Below are 20,571 nucleotides of genomic sequence, written 5' to 3' on the forward strand. Positions count from 1 at the left end.
CTAGGCCCCAGTCCTTTAGTGCAAATGCTTGTTTTTCATTGGTATTATTTGTTTGTACTGTAGTTCGGCCTCAGGGCTCCTGTCCGGAGTGGCATAAGACCTCTCTATCATACTAGATATCATTTCTTGTTGTAGTACTTGACATGGCAGGGAGAGGGTGATGTGAGAACCACGATCTTGTTTTTGCTCTTCACTGTTGTTACCTACCGATTGTGCACTGTGGGTTTGATGCAATGCAAAGAAACCCTAAAGACGCAGCCCCTGCCGCATGGTGCTTGCTCACAAACAGCTCACAGTGAGCAGGACGGCTGTCCTGGCACAGAGAGGTGTGCAAGGTGTGTTTTGGCCCTGCTCCACAGCCCAGATAACCAGCTGCAGCAGGAGGCTCTGCAGATGTTGGTTGTGTAACCACACCTCTGTGCTGTGCAGCGATGCTGACGTGCCCGTGGTGTTGCTTTTCCAGCTTATCAGCTGTCAGATTCCTGCAGTGCTGTCTAGTGGGGAAGCAGATAGACAGACAGTCTGTGGACTTAAGCCCGCAGACCAGAGGTCTGTTTTCTTTTCTTTATGAAGGTCTGGATGGTAACCTCATAGATCTTTCCCTTCTGTTGTTTGTCAGAGGCTGTAAAGCTCCATTCTAGTTTCAGATGGCAGCCAGGTCTGATGCTTCAGATGATAAAGGTTTAAATGTAATGTGGTGTAAGCTGGGGAGACTAAATTCTAAATCTATATGTAATGCTTCGAGCGAGATGTACAAAGTCTGCTGGGATGCTTGAAGTCACCAGTATGTGCAATGGGTGGTAAACAGGTGTTGAGGGGTTTTGTAGGGACACAGGGCAGTGTGTTGGGGCAGAGAGGTGCAGGATCACAATAGGGATGATGAGTGCCTGAGCATGGCAGGAGGAGGAGATACGAGCTGCCAGACTTCTTGTGAAGCCACCAAGTGGGCTTGGCTGATGCTGACCTCTAGTGCCAGCTGAGGCATCCCAGGTTTTCAGCCAAGTGCCCGTTGCTGCCACAGTCACAGCCAGCCAGGTGGGGAGGAAACAGCAGGACCAGAGGTTTCCATCTGAAAATGAAGGCAAGAAGCTCAGAAGCGAGGCCGATGCCCAGGCTTGCTGGCAGAGCAGCATCTCTCTGCATCCTCCTCCAGACTGGCATCCTCGCCAGGATTCATCAAAAAGCTTCAAAGCTGCCCAACCTCTGTGAAGCCCCAGCCGTTCTCTTTTCCCCCGTCCATGTGGGGAAGTGCTCTGAGCTGGTGTGTTGAAACAGTCTTTGCAGTTGTGGTAGGAATTGTATCCCTGCTGATGTAGGGTGTTTTTTCCCCTCACCTGATGCCAGATAGCATCCTGGTAGGAAGCGTCCCAGTGGAGCAAAGGTATTCTGTGAGGTGTATGAGTCTGGCATGGTTATTTTTGCTTCTGTTCTTACAGTTTGTCTCTCTTGCAGGAAAGCAGCCTGGTTATTTAAAGTATTCTTCTTTTTAATAAGAAATTGGCACCAACTGCTGGTTTTATGCCAAATGTCAGTCTGAAGTGAATTAAAATAGGCAACTTATATCTCTTCCTCTTAAACCAGGGGCTGATTAAGGAAATAATGACAGAGCCAAAGCCTTGAAAAGCACCGAGTGATGACTAATCTCCACCGAGGACAAATATCCTATCTTTGATTCATCTCCCACTGAAATGAAAGGAATATTCATAACTCACCAACCCCATTTTCCCTCTCCACGGGCACACACCTCCACGAATTTGCTCCCATTTCAAGTAATGTCAGAGTGCCATCGCATGAAGGGAGGGGAAAAAAAAAACATGCCAGTCAGCTCTTTTGACTCTGTGGTTTTGCTGGTGTGCGTGCAGGCAGCCCTCAAGCAGCAAAGGAAAGAATACTTTACAAATGGCCCTTCCCCACTTGATAGACTGCAGACCCAAAATCCAGGTGAGGATGCAGAACCTAAATCTGCTCCAAGTTTCTCCTGCTGTGGCTGCCAGCCAGGTTGGGGATTACTTCCATCCCTTTTACTTGTCAGTGCTCTGATGGGTCCCTGCCCTCCACGCTGGGAGAGCGTGAAGGGCAAAGTCCCACGAGTTAAGCACGGGAGGGAAAGGGGGGTGTGGGTGGGTGAGAGTGCATGTCAATTTGTGTCTGTGTTACCTAGTGTCTCCTTCTAGAGAAGCTTTTCTGAGACATAAATCTGCATGATAAAATAGGAGAATTAGGCATAAACAACATACAGTGAGATGTTAGCGGTGTTGTGTTTGCCTCTTGTGTAGGTTTGACTAGTAATAGGAGATGTAAACTCTGCTAGGCTTCCAATTACCCTTATAAGAGCACATGTATCAAACTGAACTGAATGTTCACCGATAGACACAAAACCAAAATGTTTACAGCATTCAGAGCAATAGCAAAGCATACCTCATGCCAGCCCTGGAGTGCCTCTCGCTCGTCACTGCGACTCTCCCCTGTGGGCCTCCAGCTTCTCCCCCAAACCCTTCTCTGGTTCTCAGTCCTGTCTCTGTGACCATCCCTCCTCTTCCTCACCTTCATCTGAAGCACTCCTGTCCACTCCCTTCCCTTCCACCAGCACAAGCCTGGGTCACGCTGCCTCCTGTTTGCATACCCTCCGTACCCATGCGTCTGTTTTTCCTTTCCTTCCCTGGATGCTTGTCTTGTTGTCTTGCCTGCACACCTACAGAGCTCCTAGTAGCTGTTCCTTGCTCATTATATTAGAAGAAAGCACTTGCCATCCTTTATGCATCATCTTTCATCCCTGGGGCTGCTGCAGTTGTCTCATGTCTCAGTGCGGTGTATCTCTGGCATCGAAGCGTTTTGATCCTAGAGCTGGAACCAACCCACGTGTTGCTGCTAGACCAGAATGCTTTCCCCATCTGCTCACCCCCTGGGCTTTTCTCCTCCCCGTGCCATGTTGTATGCCCACTTGTGCTCCACGTGCTGCTGGCAGCATGGCTGGGTGAGATGGAGCTGGGCTGCTGCAGCTGCGCTTCCTCTGAGCTTCCTGATCAAACAAAGCAGAGTGTAAATAAAGGTGTATTTGCTTAGCGTAGTGGGCTGTTCTGCTCCATGCTTCCTCTTGGCTTTACTGGAAGGATGCTTCTCTGATTTGATGCTCCAGTAAATTCAGTGGGAGTTCAGGGAAACAAGTGCTTGGGAGGGAGGTGGCAGAAGGGATGAACTCAGTGCAGAAAAATCCAGAGTGTTTCAGGCAGAAGGGTGCAGGAGGCCAAGCAGTGCCTCTCCATGGAGCACCCAGTGCCTCCTGCAGCTTGTTGCCATCACTGAACCCGCAGCACAGCAGATCTGGAGCTGCTCCTCTTTGTACTTGCAGTGCAGATAGTGGTGCTGCCCTGAGAGAAATGTCTTTGTGTTAATTTACTGGTGCCCAGCTGAAAAGTAATGGGGGGAAAGAGGCATTTTCTGTTGTTCATGCATCCTTCTGTGGGATGCTGGTAATTAAAGAGCACTCCTCGGGGTGTATCCCCTTCCCCTAACCACTGAAGCATCTCCTCCCCTCCCTCTTCAAGCAAAACCCATCAGACACACAGAGTTCAGACTTCTCCTTAAGCTCCATCTTCTCTGGGATGACAGCCTCGAGGTCCCGACCCCATAACCAAGCACTGAGCAAGGAGCTGTGTAAGGTGTCCTTGGGAAACACAACCATGGGTGGCACAGAGGAGGTATAGAGAGGAATGAGCATATGGGGTGAATTCAGAACTGGGCAGAAAGGCTCTTCCCACGTGTTCCCTGTGCTGTGTTTTTATTTTAATAAGTCCTGATGCTGTAACTGCCTCCGTTGTGTCTGGGAGCTGCGGTGCCACTGGGTGATGGGGCTGCTTGGGCAGGGCATGGAGGGTTTGGCCTGATTCCTTTTTTATAGGGAAGGCATGGGCTTGGGTTCAGTTGGACCTCCCCTCCTCATTAACTGCTCATTAGCTTCTAGGGTCACCTCCTCATATCAGTGGGAGGAGCTCCTCACCCCATCAGCTGTCCGACCAGACCACATCCCCACTGAGCCACGTCACTGCACCGCAAAACTGTTGTCCACCTTTACTGTATAGACACGGTGAGGATGTAAAATAAACAGCCTGAGAACTACCTGCATTGCTGTGCCTGTGTGTCCAGAAAAGCTGCGGGGTCGGATGCGTCCCACTGTCCTACAGGTCACGCTGCCCTGATGCTATTCTGAAGGAATGCAGAACCATGGAGTCATTCAGGCTGGAGAAGGCCTCACCCTACCACTGTGTCCCTCACTGCCACATCCCCACGGTTCTGTAACACCTCCAGGGATGATGATCCCATTGCTCCATTTCAGAGAAGAAACGTTTCCTAAATCCCTCCGGACCCATACGTGGCCCATGCAGGGCTGTGGCTTCATTCAAAAAGAAATCCTCAGCTTGTCTTTCTACAGGAACTGCTGCAGCACTATTTATCACCCCCTCCGTCTCCTTCTGATCCCATTTTGTTGGCCCTAACGATCTTTGTTATTGTTTACCCCTTTCATCTGCAGCTCCTTCCCCTCTAAGCCTCTCCCTTGAGCCAAACCGATTTGCACGCATCCAAGGGGAGAATCTGCCATTAGTGCCGCTCTGTCTCTCCTCTCAGTTAGGATATATTTAGCTGCTGCCTTTGTTGGAGTTTTTTTCTCCAATATATATATATTTTTTCCCTTGCTGTTCAGTGGCTTTACAGAGCATGTGCTGGGAACGGAAAGAGAAGATTAATAATACCGGCTGTCAGATTCCTCTCCCTACGCAGATGTGCTCGCGTGCTGCACCAAGCGAGCACACAGGCAGAGTGGGGAACAGCTGCCCCTTGAAACCCCCCATTTGTAATTCAAATGTATGGATTTATTTATTGGTCTTTCAGTCGTCTCTTGCTGCACTGCTACGGATTTTCAGAGCTGCGTGTGAGGACAGAGTGGGGTTTTTTGGGTGCAGACGCAGCCCATGGGGGCTGGCCTCAGGTATCACCGATGGCTGCTGCTCCCAATCAGTTGGAACAGAGTCAGCTGAATCAGCCTCCTGTGATGCAGTGCTGTCTCCCATCCACACGTGGCTCATCTCTTCCTCTCCTTCTCCCCTTACCTCCCATCCCTTTCTGCAAGCCTGCAATCCCTTCCCGTAAGCAAGCCACATGCTTTTGCATTTCCTCCTCTGCCTGCCTCCCTGAGCTCCCTCCCTTCTTCTCCCATCCCTGCACCCAACATCTGCTCCCTATTTACCATGGCTCCTCTTCCTTCTTCCACGTCTCTTCTGGAAAAAAATCCCTCTAAGGATTTCTCTCTAGAGAAATAGGAGCATGGAGATTCTTATCAGCAGGGCTGAGCTGGGTGCTGGGACCGTGCCGTTGATGTGAGGGGCCATGTAGGTTCCATGGGTGGTGGGCTTCGTGCTGCCAGTGTTGCAGCACACTGATGGGAAGGCAGCCCAGCCCTGGGCATTGCAACACAGCTGGGTTTTTGTGTACCAAAACAAGGGCTGATAACACCGAACGCAGGCTGGAGCTGCGGGAGGCTGCTAAGCTAAATGAGACAGGAAGCACGTAATTAAATTAGATATTGAACAGAAGAAAGACATCTGAGTACACACACACGTCGGGCTCCGAAGCTATTGCATAACCCTAATGAAGAGCTCTGCATTAGAAAATATTGCACGGACCATGTCCCATGCTGGAGCTCAGCCACTGAAGGGGGAAGTTCAAAACCTGCCCCAAGACAGCAGGGCAGGGGCTCAGGTACAATTTCCTGTGGCTTTGTGCATAGGCTGAATGACCTTGCTGCCCAAGATGATGCAAGGAAAATGGGGGGTCCCCATCCCTGGAGGTACTGAAGAGATGTGTGAATGAGACACTAATAGACAAGGGCTAGTGGCGGGTCTCCATAGGTCAGGCTGAAGGTTGGGCTTGGTAATCATGGACATATTTTCCAACCCTGATTGTTTTATAGTTTCCCTCCTGCTGGGGTTTTATAAGGGTTCTCTTCCCCCTGTGGGGCTTACATGGCCCAGGCTCCCATTGCAGCCTTTTCCTCACTTCTGACTTCCATCAGCCTTCTCTCACCTGAGCTGAGTGGTTTAAAAGATGCCACAGAGGGGTCGAGGTACGACTACACCTTATTTCTATGGGGAAAAGCAGTGGGGGAGGAAGGGGCTGGAACAGCAACCATAGAACCACAGAAATGTCCCAGGTTGGAAGGGAAACACAAGGATGGTTTAGGTTGGGAGGACTATTTAGTTCCAACCCGGCTGCCATGAGCAGGGTGCATCCTGTGAGCTCTGGCCGTTGCTATGTTGGATTGATGCTGGCAGTGGGGCAGCAGACAGCCTGAGATCATGAAAAATGTGCTCATGGGAGGCTGCCATGGGGTCAGGGAGATGTGCCGATCCCCATGTCCCCTCTGCGGTGATGCCACCAGCCTTCACCGTGCGGGGAGGGGGGGGGTTTGGAGTCATCAGCCGGTGGGATGGTGCTGACTAATTGCTTGTCCCCTCCGCCGTCCCCGCGGTTACTCAGCAGGCTGCGCACGTCGGTGGACGCGAGCCTGTTTGTTCCACTTATCGGGGATGCTGTGCCGACTGTGATGCTCAAGGACGAGCCTCCCGCCCCCTCCCTTAGCACCTACCCAAGCGGTTATCTTCCCCGCTGGTGCCGAGCAGCTGTTGGTTGGCTGGAGGCTGGAGAGGGGCCGGGTACCCTCCCAGCCCTCCCGCCCCATATAAGCACAGCTCCTCGACGCTACTCCGGCAGCACACGACGCAGCGGCACAGGTGGTGCCCCGAGGGTCCGATGAGTTGCTGGATGCCTCGGTGCCCAGCTCTCAGCATGTGCCAGGGGTTGGCTGAGCTTCCCATCGCTTGCCTGGAGAGGTAAGGGGGCTTTGCCACACCGCAGCGCTGAGAAGCAGAGGGTTAGCAGGGAAAGATGCTCCTGACGTTGGATCAGCCTCAGCTGCCGTGATGTTTTGATAGAAATCAGGGTGCAGGCTGCACTGAACTCGGCAAGACTTGCTGTGGTGCCCAGGGAAAGGCGGAGAGGTAAAACACATGGGCTGCCCCGCACCTCTCCGTGTGCACACGGCTACAAAGCCATGCGATGCCTTGACATTTAAGCACTTATTTATTTTTATCTTTGCACGGGCGCCCTGGCTTGCCAGCAGGAGCTGCAGCACGCAAATCGCAGCCGGGGGACCCGAGGGAGAGGGGCGGATTTAGCAGCAGCTCCTGCCCTGCAGAAGCACTACCCACCCAGTGTGGGTGCGTCCGGCTCTGAGTCGGCATCGCTGTCACTGCGTTGTCCGGGTCCTGGAGGCATGGGGTAGGTGACGGTGACCCCTCTGTGGCACCCCCAAAAAGCAGGGGTGCAGCTGCGAGGTGATGTTCCCGTTCACAGGCGAGCGCTGTGATTTTTCCAGCGCGCTGCAGAGCGCGGTTGCCAGGGAGAAGAAAAAGCCGTTTGGGGATTGCTTGTTGCATGCGGCAGAAAGCAAGAAAGCCAGAGAGCTGGAGGAGAGAGGGCTGCCCCAGCGAGCAGGGACGGCGGTGGCGGTCCCCACTTCCCAACCTGTCCGCTTTCTCCCTTCCAGAGCCAAGGAACTCAAAACCCGCGTGGGGATCCTGCTGCATAAACCGGAGCTGGCACACGGCATCGGGGCAGCAGGCAAGCTGCAGCTGGGCTCCAGGAGGAGGTAAGATGAGGCTGCGGGTTCCCTTGGGCTGAAGTGTCCCTGGGGATGCTTTGCATGGCTGGGAGGATGCGGTGCTGCTCGTCCCGGCGGTCCCGCCCCGCCGCCTGCCACGTCCCAGCTCCACCAGTTATAAAGTCGGCTCGGAGAGGGATGTACCGGCATTAGGCAGAGTGGCTTAGCATCAAGCTAGAAAGCCAGAGGGCTCCCACAGGTGCTGGTAACTCAAACCCGTGCCCGGGTCCCCCAGGGAGCGCATACAGCACTACAGACGAAATACTGAACCTTGTGGTGAGACGCCTGCATGCAGAGGGGGCTCTGCTGGGCTGCTACCGGGGAAAAGGGCTCCGCTGAGCATCCTCTAGAGAAGACTGCCTGGCCAAAGCTGTGCTATGGAGTTGAGGTCTGGTGAGCCATCCGGGAATGTAAAAGAAAGGGGAAAAGAGAAAGGAAAGCGGGCTCACAGGTAAAGAATACTGGGGTCTCGCTGTGGCTTCCTGCTGCTGCTGCTCTTGCTTCGTTTCTTGTGCTGTCTCATCGTGAACTCCTTTAATGAAGTGCTCCCATCCTTTACTGACAAGATGGTAAGCCTCACATCCTTTTTTTTTTTTTTTTTTTTTTTTTTTTTGCAGAGACTCCTCACGAGAGGTGCTTGAGTGGAGGGAATCCTTTGACCAGCTCCTCAAGAGTAAAAGTGAGTAGGATTTTGTTTTCTCCTCTTTATAATAGCATGTAGGATGCATCCTGGAGCCAGGTCTCCTCTTCCATTAGCAGTGCTAGAAACTCAGGATGTGTCCCCCTGCCCTGGCAGAGCCAATGTGCAGCCAAGTCCCTGTGGTTTTACCCTTCCCCTATGGCTGGATGCTTTTTTTTGGGGGGGACAGAAGTGCTGTCTCACAGCTCTGTGGGCTGGGAGCATTGCTGTGGGCATGCTGAGCAGTGGCACGTACCTTCTGGGGAAAGGTACCATGCCATGCCCTTTCCATCACATTCTCCAGGCTTGTATCTGCCTTCATGCAGGATTTTGTTGCTCTGAAAACATTGCTGCCCTCTGTCTGCCCATCCTATACCTCTCCAATGGCTTTTACATGGGGAGAAGGCATTCAACTGCTGCGCTGAGATGCTCAGCTCCATTTTCCCCTCCAAAATTCACAGCAGTGCATACAGTTCATGTAAGGCGTTGCACCTGTAGGGCCAGCAAGGAGACTGGATCTGAGCACAGAAGCATTTGTCTGCTTAAACGTATTCCATGGCAACAGACAGTCCTTCTGCAGTGCTAGTCCAGGGCCAGGCATCTTTTTTCCAGCCTTCACCACACGCTGTGAAGGTTAGCGAGCATCTCCAGCTTTGTAACTCAATAATGACATGCCCCAAGCCTGATTCCCCTGCTGCAGGCATTCTCCCATACTCCTCAGCATCTCGTTCCCCTAAATCCCAGATGAGAAATAAAAATAAAGCCATCACTGCTTGATTCCCGTAGGCATGTTCAGATCTCAGTGGATTTCCCCTCCGTAGAATTAGCTCTTTTCCAAAGCTGTAAAGAAACCACTCTAAAGACTCATTACAGAAAGGTCAGATAAATAAAACTGGAGGATTATTTGTCTGTGGGAAAGGATTTTATTGGAGTCTCAAGGCTAGTTAGCAGAGGTTCAGAGGCTGGAGTTTGTCCAGAGGGAAAGGAAACCCATGGATGCTGTGGTATGGTCTCCCATGGCGATGGTGGGCAATGCCACACTCAGAAGCCCCATCACCTCCCAGTCCAAGTCCTGATGACTTCTTCCTCTCCAGCCCCACTCACTTTGTGTCTTTCTGTTGCAGATGGAGTGACTGCCTTCCACACCTTCCTGAAGACTGAATTCAGTGAAGAGAACCTGGACTTCTGGTTGGCCTGTGAGGACTTCAAGAAGACCCGCTCCAAAACCAAACTGGCCTCCAAAGCCAACAGGATCTTTGAGGAGTTTGTCCAAAGCGAGGCACCCAGAGAGGTGAGAGCTGATCCTGCCTCTGTTGTGCCCCACTGGATGGGAAGGGGAAGGGATAAAGCATCCTAAAATACCTTATGGGTTTTGGTACATGTTATTTCATCTCAGTGGGAAGGTTTGTCCTCATTCACCTGAACTTTCTAATCTCGTGTGATGACCCAAAGTGAAGGGGTGTAAAGGCCTGTGAGTTTTATACGAGGACAAATTTCTTCTCAGAAGGAATGGTGAGGCATTGGCACAGGCTGCCCAGGGAGGTGGTAGAGTCACTGTCCCTGGGAGTGTTCAAGGAGGGTGCAGATGTTACAGTGAGTGACATGGTCTGAGCAGTCTACCGTGGGTCAGTGGTTGGACTTGACTGTAGAGGTCTTTCCAACCTTAACGATTCTATGATTGGCCAGCACCAAGCTAACGTTTACGGCTACTTCTTCCTTGCAGGTCAACATTGACCACGAAACCAGAGAGATCACCAGGAAGAACCTCACAGGAGCCACCTCTGCCTGCTTCAACGAGGCACAGGCCAAGACCCGCACCCTGATGGAGAAGGACTCCTACCCCCGCTTCCTGAAGTCAGCCTCCTACCAGGACATGACCAAGCAGGCCACCAGCCGCAGCATCAACAAGCGCCTGCACACCTGACCCATGCCCGACACCAAACCTGCCCCGGGTGGGCACTGAGGGCCTGGTGGTGGGGTTTTGGCTGAAATCCTGGCCTCCCAGCAGGACGTCCGGGACCTTGAGTGCTCCCACTGGGGCTGCCCTCAGGAGGAGAGGTCTTCCCACCCCGCTGCTGGGCTGCGTGGGGTTGAAGACACCTACGTGTCAGCAAGAAGAGCGGTGGGCCTGGGAGCAGCACGGCCCTAGCAGTAACATTTCTATCCTTTCCTTAAGCTTTGTGGCCTGCAGGCTGCACCTGAACTTAGGTCACGTGCGTTTTTATTATTGTTATTATTTATTTTACGGTTACTGTTATAATGTGTATTTATGAGAAGAGCACTGCCCAAAGCATGCGCACATCCCTTGCTCGGAGAGCTTGTAAATTAATTTATTTTAGGTATTGCAGCACTTAGCATGCCTCCCACGGCTTCTGTATAATAACTGCAAGAGAGAAAAATAGCTTTGTAATGCAACTGTGGAGCAAGGTACGCAAATAGCAGCAGGGAGAGCTGCATCGAGCCGGGTCTGAGGTTTCCTGGGAGCTTGGAGGACCGTTGATGGCCATAAAAGGATGTTTTGCAGTTCGTGCCATTTCCCTTTTTTTGTCCTTAAATAGAGCTTTTTGTCCTGCACCTTGGCACGTGGGCTAGCAGCTTGTCCTAGGCAGAGAATAGCGGCGCAGAAGAGGCACTTCAAGTGTTGAAAAGTTACTTTTAAATCACCTGGGAGGTAAAAGCTGGGTTTACAGTTTGGTTTACAGTTGGGTATGGTGTTGCCCTGGCTGGTCTGTAGCTGAGGAACCCCAAGGGTCAGTTTGAGGATGTACTCCTGAGTCCTCTTCCTAATTCTACCTCTGAGTCTGGTGGGTCCCAGCTGCATTCACAGGGCAATTTGGGCTGTTTTGTTATTTATTATTTAGTTTTACAACTGGAACCACCTTTGTTGTGTTACTAAAGTGAACCTCACACAGAGGTCCATTTTTGCTATGAACGTGATGCCACGGTTACAAAATAAAACTCAAAGAGGGCAATGCTGTGACACCATTATTGGCTGTGGGCTTTTCATTAATTTTCACTTTCAGACTTTGGGAGGCTGTTGCAAAGCACACAGTGTAAGGAAAGCTGCTTGTGGTGTGTGGCTTGAGGCCACCTACAGCCCCTTTGAAACCTGTGACCTGAGCAGTGCTGAAAGGGAAGGGGAAACTTGTGAAGAGCAAAGCTTCCTTGTGGTATCCATCTCACTGCCTCCTAGGTCCAGGATGCTTCCTTCATCCAAACGCTGCCCCAAATGGCAACCAAAGCAAGCGTGCCTTTAAACCACCCACTTTCTATTTATTTTCTCTACGGAGGCCAAAAGGAGCTGGATTGAGGAGAGCATGAATACAGTGTGAGGAAGAGCCATGTTGCAGATGATGGTCACTCAGATCCTAAGGCAACACTTAGCACAAGGGTCCCTATAATTGAAGAGATTGCCTCCATAACAAATGCTCCTGTCTCTTCTGGCATGGTCACACATTCCAAAGATCACTGCCTTCTGGAAAATACATCAGCTCTTCTTCCACAGTTGTCATACACCTAAATGGAGGAAGGGAGGTTACGCTGTCTGCCTTATCTTTTGTTCAAGGAATGAGGTGAAAGATAGCCAGGATATATTTAAAATACCCAGAAATAAAGACTCCATGAGAGCAACAAATGGCACTGAGGCAGATAGAAACAAAATCACGTCCGTTTGATTTGCAGGGTCTGACTGAAAATAAAATACTTTGTCATGCACACTTTGACATTAATTTAAACATGATTTTCTATTAAAAAAAATCAATTTGGCCAAAAACTTGGTCAAATTGGCACAGTTTCATTTCACAAAGAGAAAACTCCATTGACAAAACCACATGCTTGCATCCAGCACATCCTACGAGATTGCTGGCAAAACCCTGTGCTAATAGAACAAAACCTTTAAAGCCTTGGGAAAAAAAAAAAGCCCCAAACCACAGACCCGCCTTGAGAAAGCAGAGTTGAAACCTCCCATAAACCATAGCCTAAGTTTCCCAGGATGAGGTCTGGGAATTTGAGATCCGAAGGGACAAATTGATACGTGATCACATGTGTTCAGCCACTATGTATTGTGGAAAGGCAATCTGCAAATAAATGCTACAACATGAAGGACAGTATTCCTCCTTTCTGGCATTGCAGGGTGCTGAGCACAGCGTTGGGCTCTGCAGCCGTATGCTCCATGCTGGTTCTGATGTGCTGCAGCTGTAACCCAGGCACAGCTGGCAGGGAAGGGCAGGGGGTGGGAAACAGATGAGAAGAGAGCTGCTGGGATCTCCCTCCCAGCTGGGACAATTGATTTAAACTTAGGTCCTCAGCTTGGGCTCCTGTTTGACCCACCTTAGGTGCCTTCAGTGGATGCGCTCTGCTCTTCTTGTCTGTGCACTGGGGATGATGTCCTGCTCGCGTGCCTGGGTGTTGCCCTCACCTCTTCTTGAACTCACTTGCTGATGGACGTGCTGTTTTGGGTTGATTCTCTTCATACTGGTGAGAACTGAGCAGCATATAAGAAGGGCAGCAAATGCAGATTAGAAGTCCTGCAATGCTCTACTGCAGAATGAGTTCTGGTCAATGCTTCAGCTTAGGTATCAGGAAACATTTCTTCTCTGAGTGGTGATGAACTGGCACAGGCAGCCCAGGGAGGTGGTGAGGTCACCATCTCTGGGAGTGTTCAAGAAACATGGAGTTGTGGCACTGAGGGACATAGTGGGCAATGCTGGGGGTCAGTGGATGGTTTGACTAGGTGATCTTAGAGGTTTTTTCCATCCATAATGACTATGTGTTCAGAGCTCCACCTGCCAGGGTTCAGGTCACGCCTTCCTGTAGGCCATTTTCCAGTGCTCTGCTCCAGCATGGTAGTGTGGCCAAGCATATAAATCCTGGGATGTTCTCAGTTAGAAATATAATGAGGAAGGAAGTACAAAGAGCACACACAAAAGAAGACCCATCCCTACTATTCTTAGCTCCTTTAAAAATTATTTTGGCTTTGCAGGCCATTTTTGTTGTCATGTTTTATCTCGTGTTTATTTTCAGCCAGTGCGTGGATGCTGTCTCAAGGGAAAGCTTCAAACTGGGTGCGTGTCCATCAGCATGGAGGAACAGGAGGACTTGCATCACTGTGTGCTTGGTTTTCCTGCTTGTTGTGCCTGTAATCCATCTCCTGAGCCCTCTGCTTCGCTGGTATGCAGGCACACTGCTTGGTAGCCATCGCTTTTCCATGCTTTGTCTGTTCCCTTTCCTCAAACTGGCCTTTTATTCTTGTGGTCCTTATGCTACTCTGATTACTGTCAGGCTGTGAAGCTGAGCATTTGCACTGCAGCCACCAAAAAGCTGTTGCAGTGCCTGAGACATCCTGAGCCTGTTCCTGTGTCTTGCTGGCAGTAATCATATTTACAGATGGTTTGTATTGTGGCTAACAATTTCTGATGGTGCATCTGTCAGAACTGGCTTCCTTTCATCTTTGCACTATTAAACAGTGAATTACTTTAATGTGGTTGGGTGGCATCGGTATTTTTGTGTTGTTACTTGGATATTTTTTATTAATAATAGGTTGCAAGGATCATACTCAAAGAGCCGCAATGCAGGCCTGCTTCAAGCCAAAGATGACACTCCAGAAGAGGTTTCTGGACCATAAATAAGCACTGCAGCTATGTGAAGGACATAGAAAAACACGATCTTCAACACCAAATCTCACTGGCACATCGGGAACGCATTAAAGCCACTAGACAAGGGAAGGAGCCCAGATTCTTCTCTGGTTGGAGGGCAGTATCTTACTAGTGGTAGGACAGGAGGTAATAGATTTAAGTTGTTCCAGGGGAGGCTCAAGTTGGATATTAAGAGAAATTTCTTCTCTGAGAGAGCTGTAAGGCACTGGCACAGGCTGCCCAGGGAGTGATGGGGTCACTGTCCCTGGAGGTGTTCAAGAACCGTGGGGATGTGGCACTGAGGGATGTGGTCTGTGGGCATGGTGGGAGTGGGTTGATGTTTGGGCCTGATGGTCCCAGAGGTCTTTTCCAATCTTAATGATTCTTTGATACTTGGACAGCTGGACTGAAAATGCCTGTGCTATATATATCTATTGGCCAACAGCTTGGAAACCATAGAGCTATGGCAGAGTTGTCCACAGCTATCTAAGAGCTGGTGTTCCCCTGGGTGAAGAAGCTGTGTTGAGTCTGAGCAGGCTACCTTGAGTGGTGTGGTAGGAGAGGAAGATATAAAAGTTGATCCTGGAGGTGATGGCCATTGAGAAGATACAGGGGGCAGTTGCCTTCTTCCAACATAGCTTGATGATCCCCTGGGTGAGGCTTAAGAGATTGATCTGCTTGGTCATGCGAATGAATTTACTGAAAGATATGGAAAAGATGAAGGAAGAAAACAAAATGGTGCTGATGTGTTTAAGACCTGGACTTTCAGCTCCTTAAATGCTGCTGAGCATGCTTGCAAGCAAGTTTGTAGACCTCTGATGCACGCTGGAAATGTGCCCAAGCACACCTCCAAAAGTGTGTGCAATGCTTCCAGGTGCTGCTCCATCCCATGGGAGCTTGTCCTTGGCAAAGCTGCTCCCTGGCCCTGGAGGTGTCTAAAGCTGCTGCTGGGCTCACAGCTGGTTAGAGGAGCCTGCTCCTGTCTGCCTGGAGCTGGTGGTTATGGTGGATAACCCGCAACTGCAGGCAGGGCTGTATGATTTAGTGTGTCATCTGGCTGAGAGCCAGGGGGACGGGCCAGAAATGCTTAATGCTCCTTTGGGCGGGCTCTCTGCAGTTCTGCATCTCGGAAGAGGAAGAAGAAAAAAGGGGAGGATACCTACATTTATCACGCCCCTCCTTCCTTCTTTCACTTTCCAGAGCTTGCAGTTTTTCCTTGCTGGTGGTGGGTTGCACTTAACCTGTCCTTCACTGAGATCCCTGGACCTTTAGTGTTCCTCGAGTGAGGAACTCGAGGGCACAGAGTCCTCCCTGCGACCATCATGGAGCCTGGAGCCCACAGCCAGCAGGAGGCAGCTGCTGTGTCTAGCAAGCAGAAAGCAGAAAGCATGGCCACCGAGTTAAATGCTGCTTTGAGAAATGGCCAGAGGGAAAAGGTGCTGGAGCTTCTGGAGAGTGGGGCAGATGTGAACTCCAAAGTAGAATGTGGATGGACACCACTTCACAGCGCTGTGCAATCTGGTGACAAGGAGATGGTCCAACTTCTGCTGGCCAAAGGTGCATGCCCACACGCCAGGAAGGATAACGGAGGCACTGCGTTTATGGAGGCAGCGATAGTGGGAAACCTGGAAATACTGGAGCTCCTCTTTGGTTGCGGGTTTAACATTAATGACTGTGACAACAATGGATTCACTGCTTTCATGGAAGCTGCTTGGTATGGGAAGGAGGAAGCCTTGAGGTTCCTGTATAGCAAAGGAGCAGATGTGAATTTGAGGAGGAGAGCAAGTGAGGAGAAGAAGAAGCTGGGCAAGGGAGGGAGGACTGCACTGATGGATGCTTGTTGGGGAGGCCACTTCTTGGTGGTAAAAACTCTTATCCAGGAGATGGGGGCTGATCTGAGCATTTTTGATAATGAAGATAGGAATGCTTTGATCCATGCTCTCCGGGATTGTGACAGGGAAAAAAGTGAGTCAGATGTCTTCGAAATAGGCTGTTTCCTGCTGGACAATGGTGTTGATGTCAACAGCAAAGATGAAAATGGTAAAACTGCCCTCATCCTAGCTGTGAAAAGGAAGAATAAAGGTTTGGTGAAAGCTCTGTTGGACAGGGATGACATAAATATTGATGATGCAGGTGAGGATGGCCAAACAGCTCTGATGGTGGCTGTAGAGAAAAACAGTTACGATATAGCAGAGATGCTGTGTAAAAAAGGAGCAAGGACTGACATTGGGGAACTCATTGCTGTTGCAAATAGGAACCGTGCTAGTGAAATGGTACGTCTTCTTCGCAAGTACAATGCCAGGTTTGTTCCAACCAGCCCTGACAACTGGGAGCCAAAGAGCAAACGTTGGAAGCACCAGCTGCAAAGTCTTCATAGTATGTATCGTCCTATGATTGGCAAGCTAAAGGTATTTCAGTACATCCGTCAGAGAATTCAGAGCGCTTCCCAGGGTAACATCTACCTTGGACTCTATGACGGGACAGAGGTGGCAGTATGGATACATCGCAGTGCAGAAGGTGGCAAGGAGAAAACATTCCTTGACCAATGTGGAAGATGTGAACACCTACTGAAGCTCTCTCAGACTGAACAAGAAAAGGGCTGCGTGTACTTGTGCTTCCCTCTCTGGGAGAAAAATCTTGAGGAACATCTGCAGGATCCAGAAGACCAGAAGGATTACAAAGGCATCCTGAAGATGATCTTCCTGGCAGTGAGAGAGCTGCACTCACTCGGGTTTGCTCATCAGGCTCTGCATCCCAAGAACTTTGTGTTGGGTTGGTTGGTTGTTTTTTGGTTTGGTTTTGTTTGGAGGATTTTTTGCTGTTTCCTGTTGCCTAACACCCCCCCATTCTAAGTCAGATATGAAAGACCAGTGCAGATATGCTTATGCAGAATGGCATTAGTTCTCTGGATAAGCTGCTGTGTTCCAGATAGTCCTGAGGGAGTGAATAGAGCAGTTTTCATGTCTCATTAGATCTGCTTGCATTTCTGGGCTTTGCAGATAGCTCAACCCACAGCAGTCTCTCAGAGATCTCTTTTCTAAAGAAGGCACCCATACAGAAAAGCAGTGACAAGCTTGTATCAAGCTTCATCACCTGTTAACATTCTCTTATTTCCCCAGACTTAGGTGGCAAAATTTACTTGGCGGATTTTGATAACACCAGAAAAGTGACTGAAGGCAAAACAGAACTTATCAACAAAGACTTGGAGGTAACTTCCATCCAAATCAACATATGGTCTCAAATCTCAGGTGTAATTCCTGTGTAACAGTAGACCCCATGTGAGAATGGCAGTGATGGAGTTACATCATTGGCTTGGGCTGGTGCTGGACCCCTCCACACACCTTGGGATCTGGATTATAGTGTTTGCCCAACTCATGATGCACTAATCTTTGGAGCTCCTACCCATCTATATTTGTGCACTGTGCACACCCACAGACCCACGTTGACATATATGTCAACATTTCCTATGCTCGTTTAGGAATAGTGGTCCCATTTCTTCCATTTGGGAAGAACCTTCATGCATCTTGATGTGTTTCTTTGCAGAACCTCAGCAAGCTCATGCTGTATGTTTTAACAGGGGGTAGGGAACCCCTCAATGAAGTCAGTACTGAGGATTTGGATGCAAGTTCCATGGATTACGAGGAGGCTTTAGACCTTAGTAAAAGCCTGGCCTGTCATGATGAACGGGGCTTGGAAGGTCTGAGCAAGCACCCCTATTTCTGGAACAAACAGAAGTAAGACCTAAGAGCACAGAGAAAAGTTGTTTGTGCAGGATTTGCCTGTAATGCTGGGAACGGTGTTCTGTTCAACTAACGGAGGTCCTTGTTCTGCAGGAAGTTCAACGTCCTAAAGAATATATGGAATAAAATTAAAGATCTGACTGATAAAACGGATGTTTATCACATTCTTAATGATGGAGAAAATGTTCCTTACCCAGACTGGACTGAGCAGGTAAGCCTTTTCATGTTGATGTCAGGTTGGAGCTAGACCTTCAGGCACAAGTTTTCCTCAGCTGGACCAAGACTCTGGATTCTCTCCTCCTCTCCAGACCTGTAGATTTTCATAATTTACTGTGCCACACTGACAGTTCTAGTATGAATGCTATGCCTTGTCCAGGCAGGAGAATCGGGGGGTCTGTGTGGTGTGTGTCCTGCAGAGCAAAGTCTTTTGCTCGTGTTGGTCAAGAGCTTATAAGTGTACTATCATATCCAAGCAAGATGATGTCTCTGCAGAAAGGCAGAAGTTGCAATAAGTAAAAGCAGATGTGCTGCTTTCATGGTGTGTGTGAAAAGCGTGGAATAATCTATGTGTGTTTTTGTTTTTTTTCAGATTGATAAAGAGATTCTGTGCATCATGAAGAAATCCAGTTATGGAAAAAATTTCTTCTACTCGAAAAAGATCACAGACCTCCTGAGGCTCATCAGAAATCTGGATGAACATCCTAATAAAAGGTACGTATTCTCATCCTTATCCTTGACACGGTTGTGTTGTTGGATATCAGTGAGTTTGAGAGCCATGGGCAGTTCACATCTGAGGCCACAGGTCTCTGGTGACGCAGGCGTTAACTCCAAGTGATGCTTTCACCAAAGCTAGGGGCCAGAACAGCTTCTCTGTGAAATGCAGGTGGGAGAAATAACAAGAAGATAGAGCACAAATCTTAGGGAAAGTATAGAAAGGCTGCAGCTTGAGGACTTACAGGAGACCTTCCTATGTTGTCAGAGCCTCTGGAATGAATTTTTTTCCTCAAGGGAGGAATTGAGGCATCACGGATTCCTTGGATGTTCCTTAAAAAACTTTTACCTTTTTTTTTTTTTTCACTCAGGATCAGTGAAATAGCAGGAGACTATGCTGAGTATTTCCTGAAGCTTTTTCCAAAACTGACCATTTATGTCTACAACTGTTTATGCCAACATCCCAGATACGGTCACTTCATAGCTATTCAAGACCCTTCTCCATAGGAGACCATTGCCTCCCATCCCATGGCTGATCCCGCTTTCTCTGCCTCCTTCAGTTGCAAAAGAGCTGAAGAAATTGGATGTGGAGATCAGAGTGCATGCATAGGCAGAGCATAGTGGACTTGGTCTAAGAAAATGGTTCAGAAGAAGTGTCTGGTGTAGGAAACATGGGCTTGGGAGAGAAGCCAAGCTGTGAGCGTCAGCTCAATGACTTTCCCCATCCTTCTGGGCTTGACTACCTCTTGGAGATGGAGACTTTGTGGCATCTTGACTGCTCATGGGGTTGCTTGTTACTCTGTTAACAGCTTTCAAGGCATTGCACAATGATTACATGGTGCTTATGGAAATATTTTCCAGCTGGCGAATAGGTTTTTAGTGCTTTGAAGAATTGATTGCTGTTGTATTAGCCTATGCAGAGCCAAACTGGGAATAAACTTGGTTGGAAAACTGACATTTCCTATGCTCTTCTACAAATGAGGTACCCCATCCCTTCCTGAAAGAGGAAAGCAGTCTGAAACTGTATTGGGCACTGAAGGCTTCCTCTCCTTGGGTGCATAACATCTCTGGAGAGGTGAGCTGTATGGGGGACTTACTGTTGCTTTGCTTTCATGGGGTGAGGGTTTCCTGGCTGAGTTGATGTGCTGAGGTGAACGTGAGTGCTGGCGTGCTCTCGTGTACAAGCAAAATTCAGAAAGGGTGTGTTTGCCCCATCTCCCCTAGAAGAGAGTGACTGTCAGAATGCACCACTGAGCCCCATGCATCTGCTTAGTTGTGTGTGCTGATATCTTTACTTGTTTGCAAACCAGCAGGCTGTGCTGTGCGTGAGCCTGATTGCCAAACATCTCAGTACGTGTGTGTACATGAGAAATCCAGGCACATCTGTTATTCTGAGCCTGGCTGTGAGCTCTCTTCTCCAGTGCAAACAAAGTGCAGTCAGATTTCTGCACCCTCACAACCTGCATCATGCAGCATGCTCATGCAATGGCTTTTAGTTCCCTTGCTATCTGAACTGGGCTCTGCCCACTTGCCAGTGCAGTGCTTGCACTGTGTTAGTGCCTGAGCTGCTGTTCCAGGCACCAATGCATGCATGGCTTACCACGTTTGTGTGCTGTGACTTATGGGCTGGTGCAACACAGCTAGCTTTTTGGGGCTGGAAGCCTGGGGCAACCCCAGCTTGCAGCACAAGGGCAGTGTTGAGGAGCTGGGTGGATGTGCAGCTGGTTGTAAGAAGCTGCTGCAGCTCCTGAGAAGTCTCTCATTTACAGAAACATTGGACTTTGGGTTTGTTTGATCCTGCCAAGTGTTGTTAATCCTAATGGACAAATAGGGAACGTCATCTCCTGCCTTAAATATACCTGTGTTGTTGCCAGGCTGCGGGTTCTAGGATTTGAGGGTTAAAATGTAGCTGAAAATAGCTGTAAAGGTACACAGTGGAGCTCGCACGGGAGGGAGCTGTGAGCAGCGATGTGTGCTAAAGGTTCTGCTCTTTTCCTGGTGAGGTGATGTTCAAAGTACACTGGATTTTTGCAGCTTCCTGGTGGCTTGGCACAGCCGTAGTACCTTGCCTTTCAATAAGGAAAATGAAGGCCG

General features: G+C 49.5%; 2 protein-coding genes across 2 annotated transcripts; both read left to right on the forward strand.

The window, feature by feature from the left end:
• The first annotated feature begins 6,791 nt into the window (after nt 1–6,791).
• Nucleotides 6,792–12,068, forward strand: LOC136055104 (regulator of G-protein signaling 16-like). Its single transcript, XM_065746745.1, is given in 6 exon segments — nt 6,792–6,884; nt 7,601–7,702; nt 8,010–8,165; nt 8,332–8,393; nt 9,518–9,684; nt 10,117–12,068. Coding segments are annotated over 6 exon segments (768 nt in total). The 5' UTR covers nt 6,792–6,804; the 3' UTR covers nt 10,318–12,068.
• A 3,193-nt stretch (nt 12,069–15,261) lies between these two features.
• Nucleotides 15,262–19,207, forward strand: RNASEL (ribonuclease L). The gene is made up of 6 exons (XM_065744585.1): nt 15,262–16,798; nt 17,146–17,234; nt 17,570–17,760; nt 17,860–17,977; nt 18,356–18,477; nt 18,849–19,207. The coding sequence occupies exons 1-6, from the start codon at nt 15,349–15,351 to the stop codon at nt 18,982–18,984; spliced, it is 2,106 nt and encodes a 701-aa protein (XP_065600657.1). The 5' UTR covers nt 15,262–15,348; the 3' UTR covers nt 18,985–19,207.
• Nucleotides 19,208–20,571: the final 1,364 nt, after the last annotated feature.

The sequence above is a fragment of the Cyrtonyx montezumae genome, unplaced genomic scaffold, assembly GCF_038088225.1.
Source record: "Cyrtonyx montezumae isolate F1298 unplaced genomic scaffold, pur_monq_1.0 scaffold_1, whole genome shotgun sequence".
Taxonomy (NCBI): domain Eukaryota; kingdom Metazoa; phylum Chordata; class Aves; order Galliformes; family Odontophoridae; genus Cyrtonyx; species Cyrtonyx montezumae.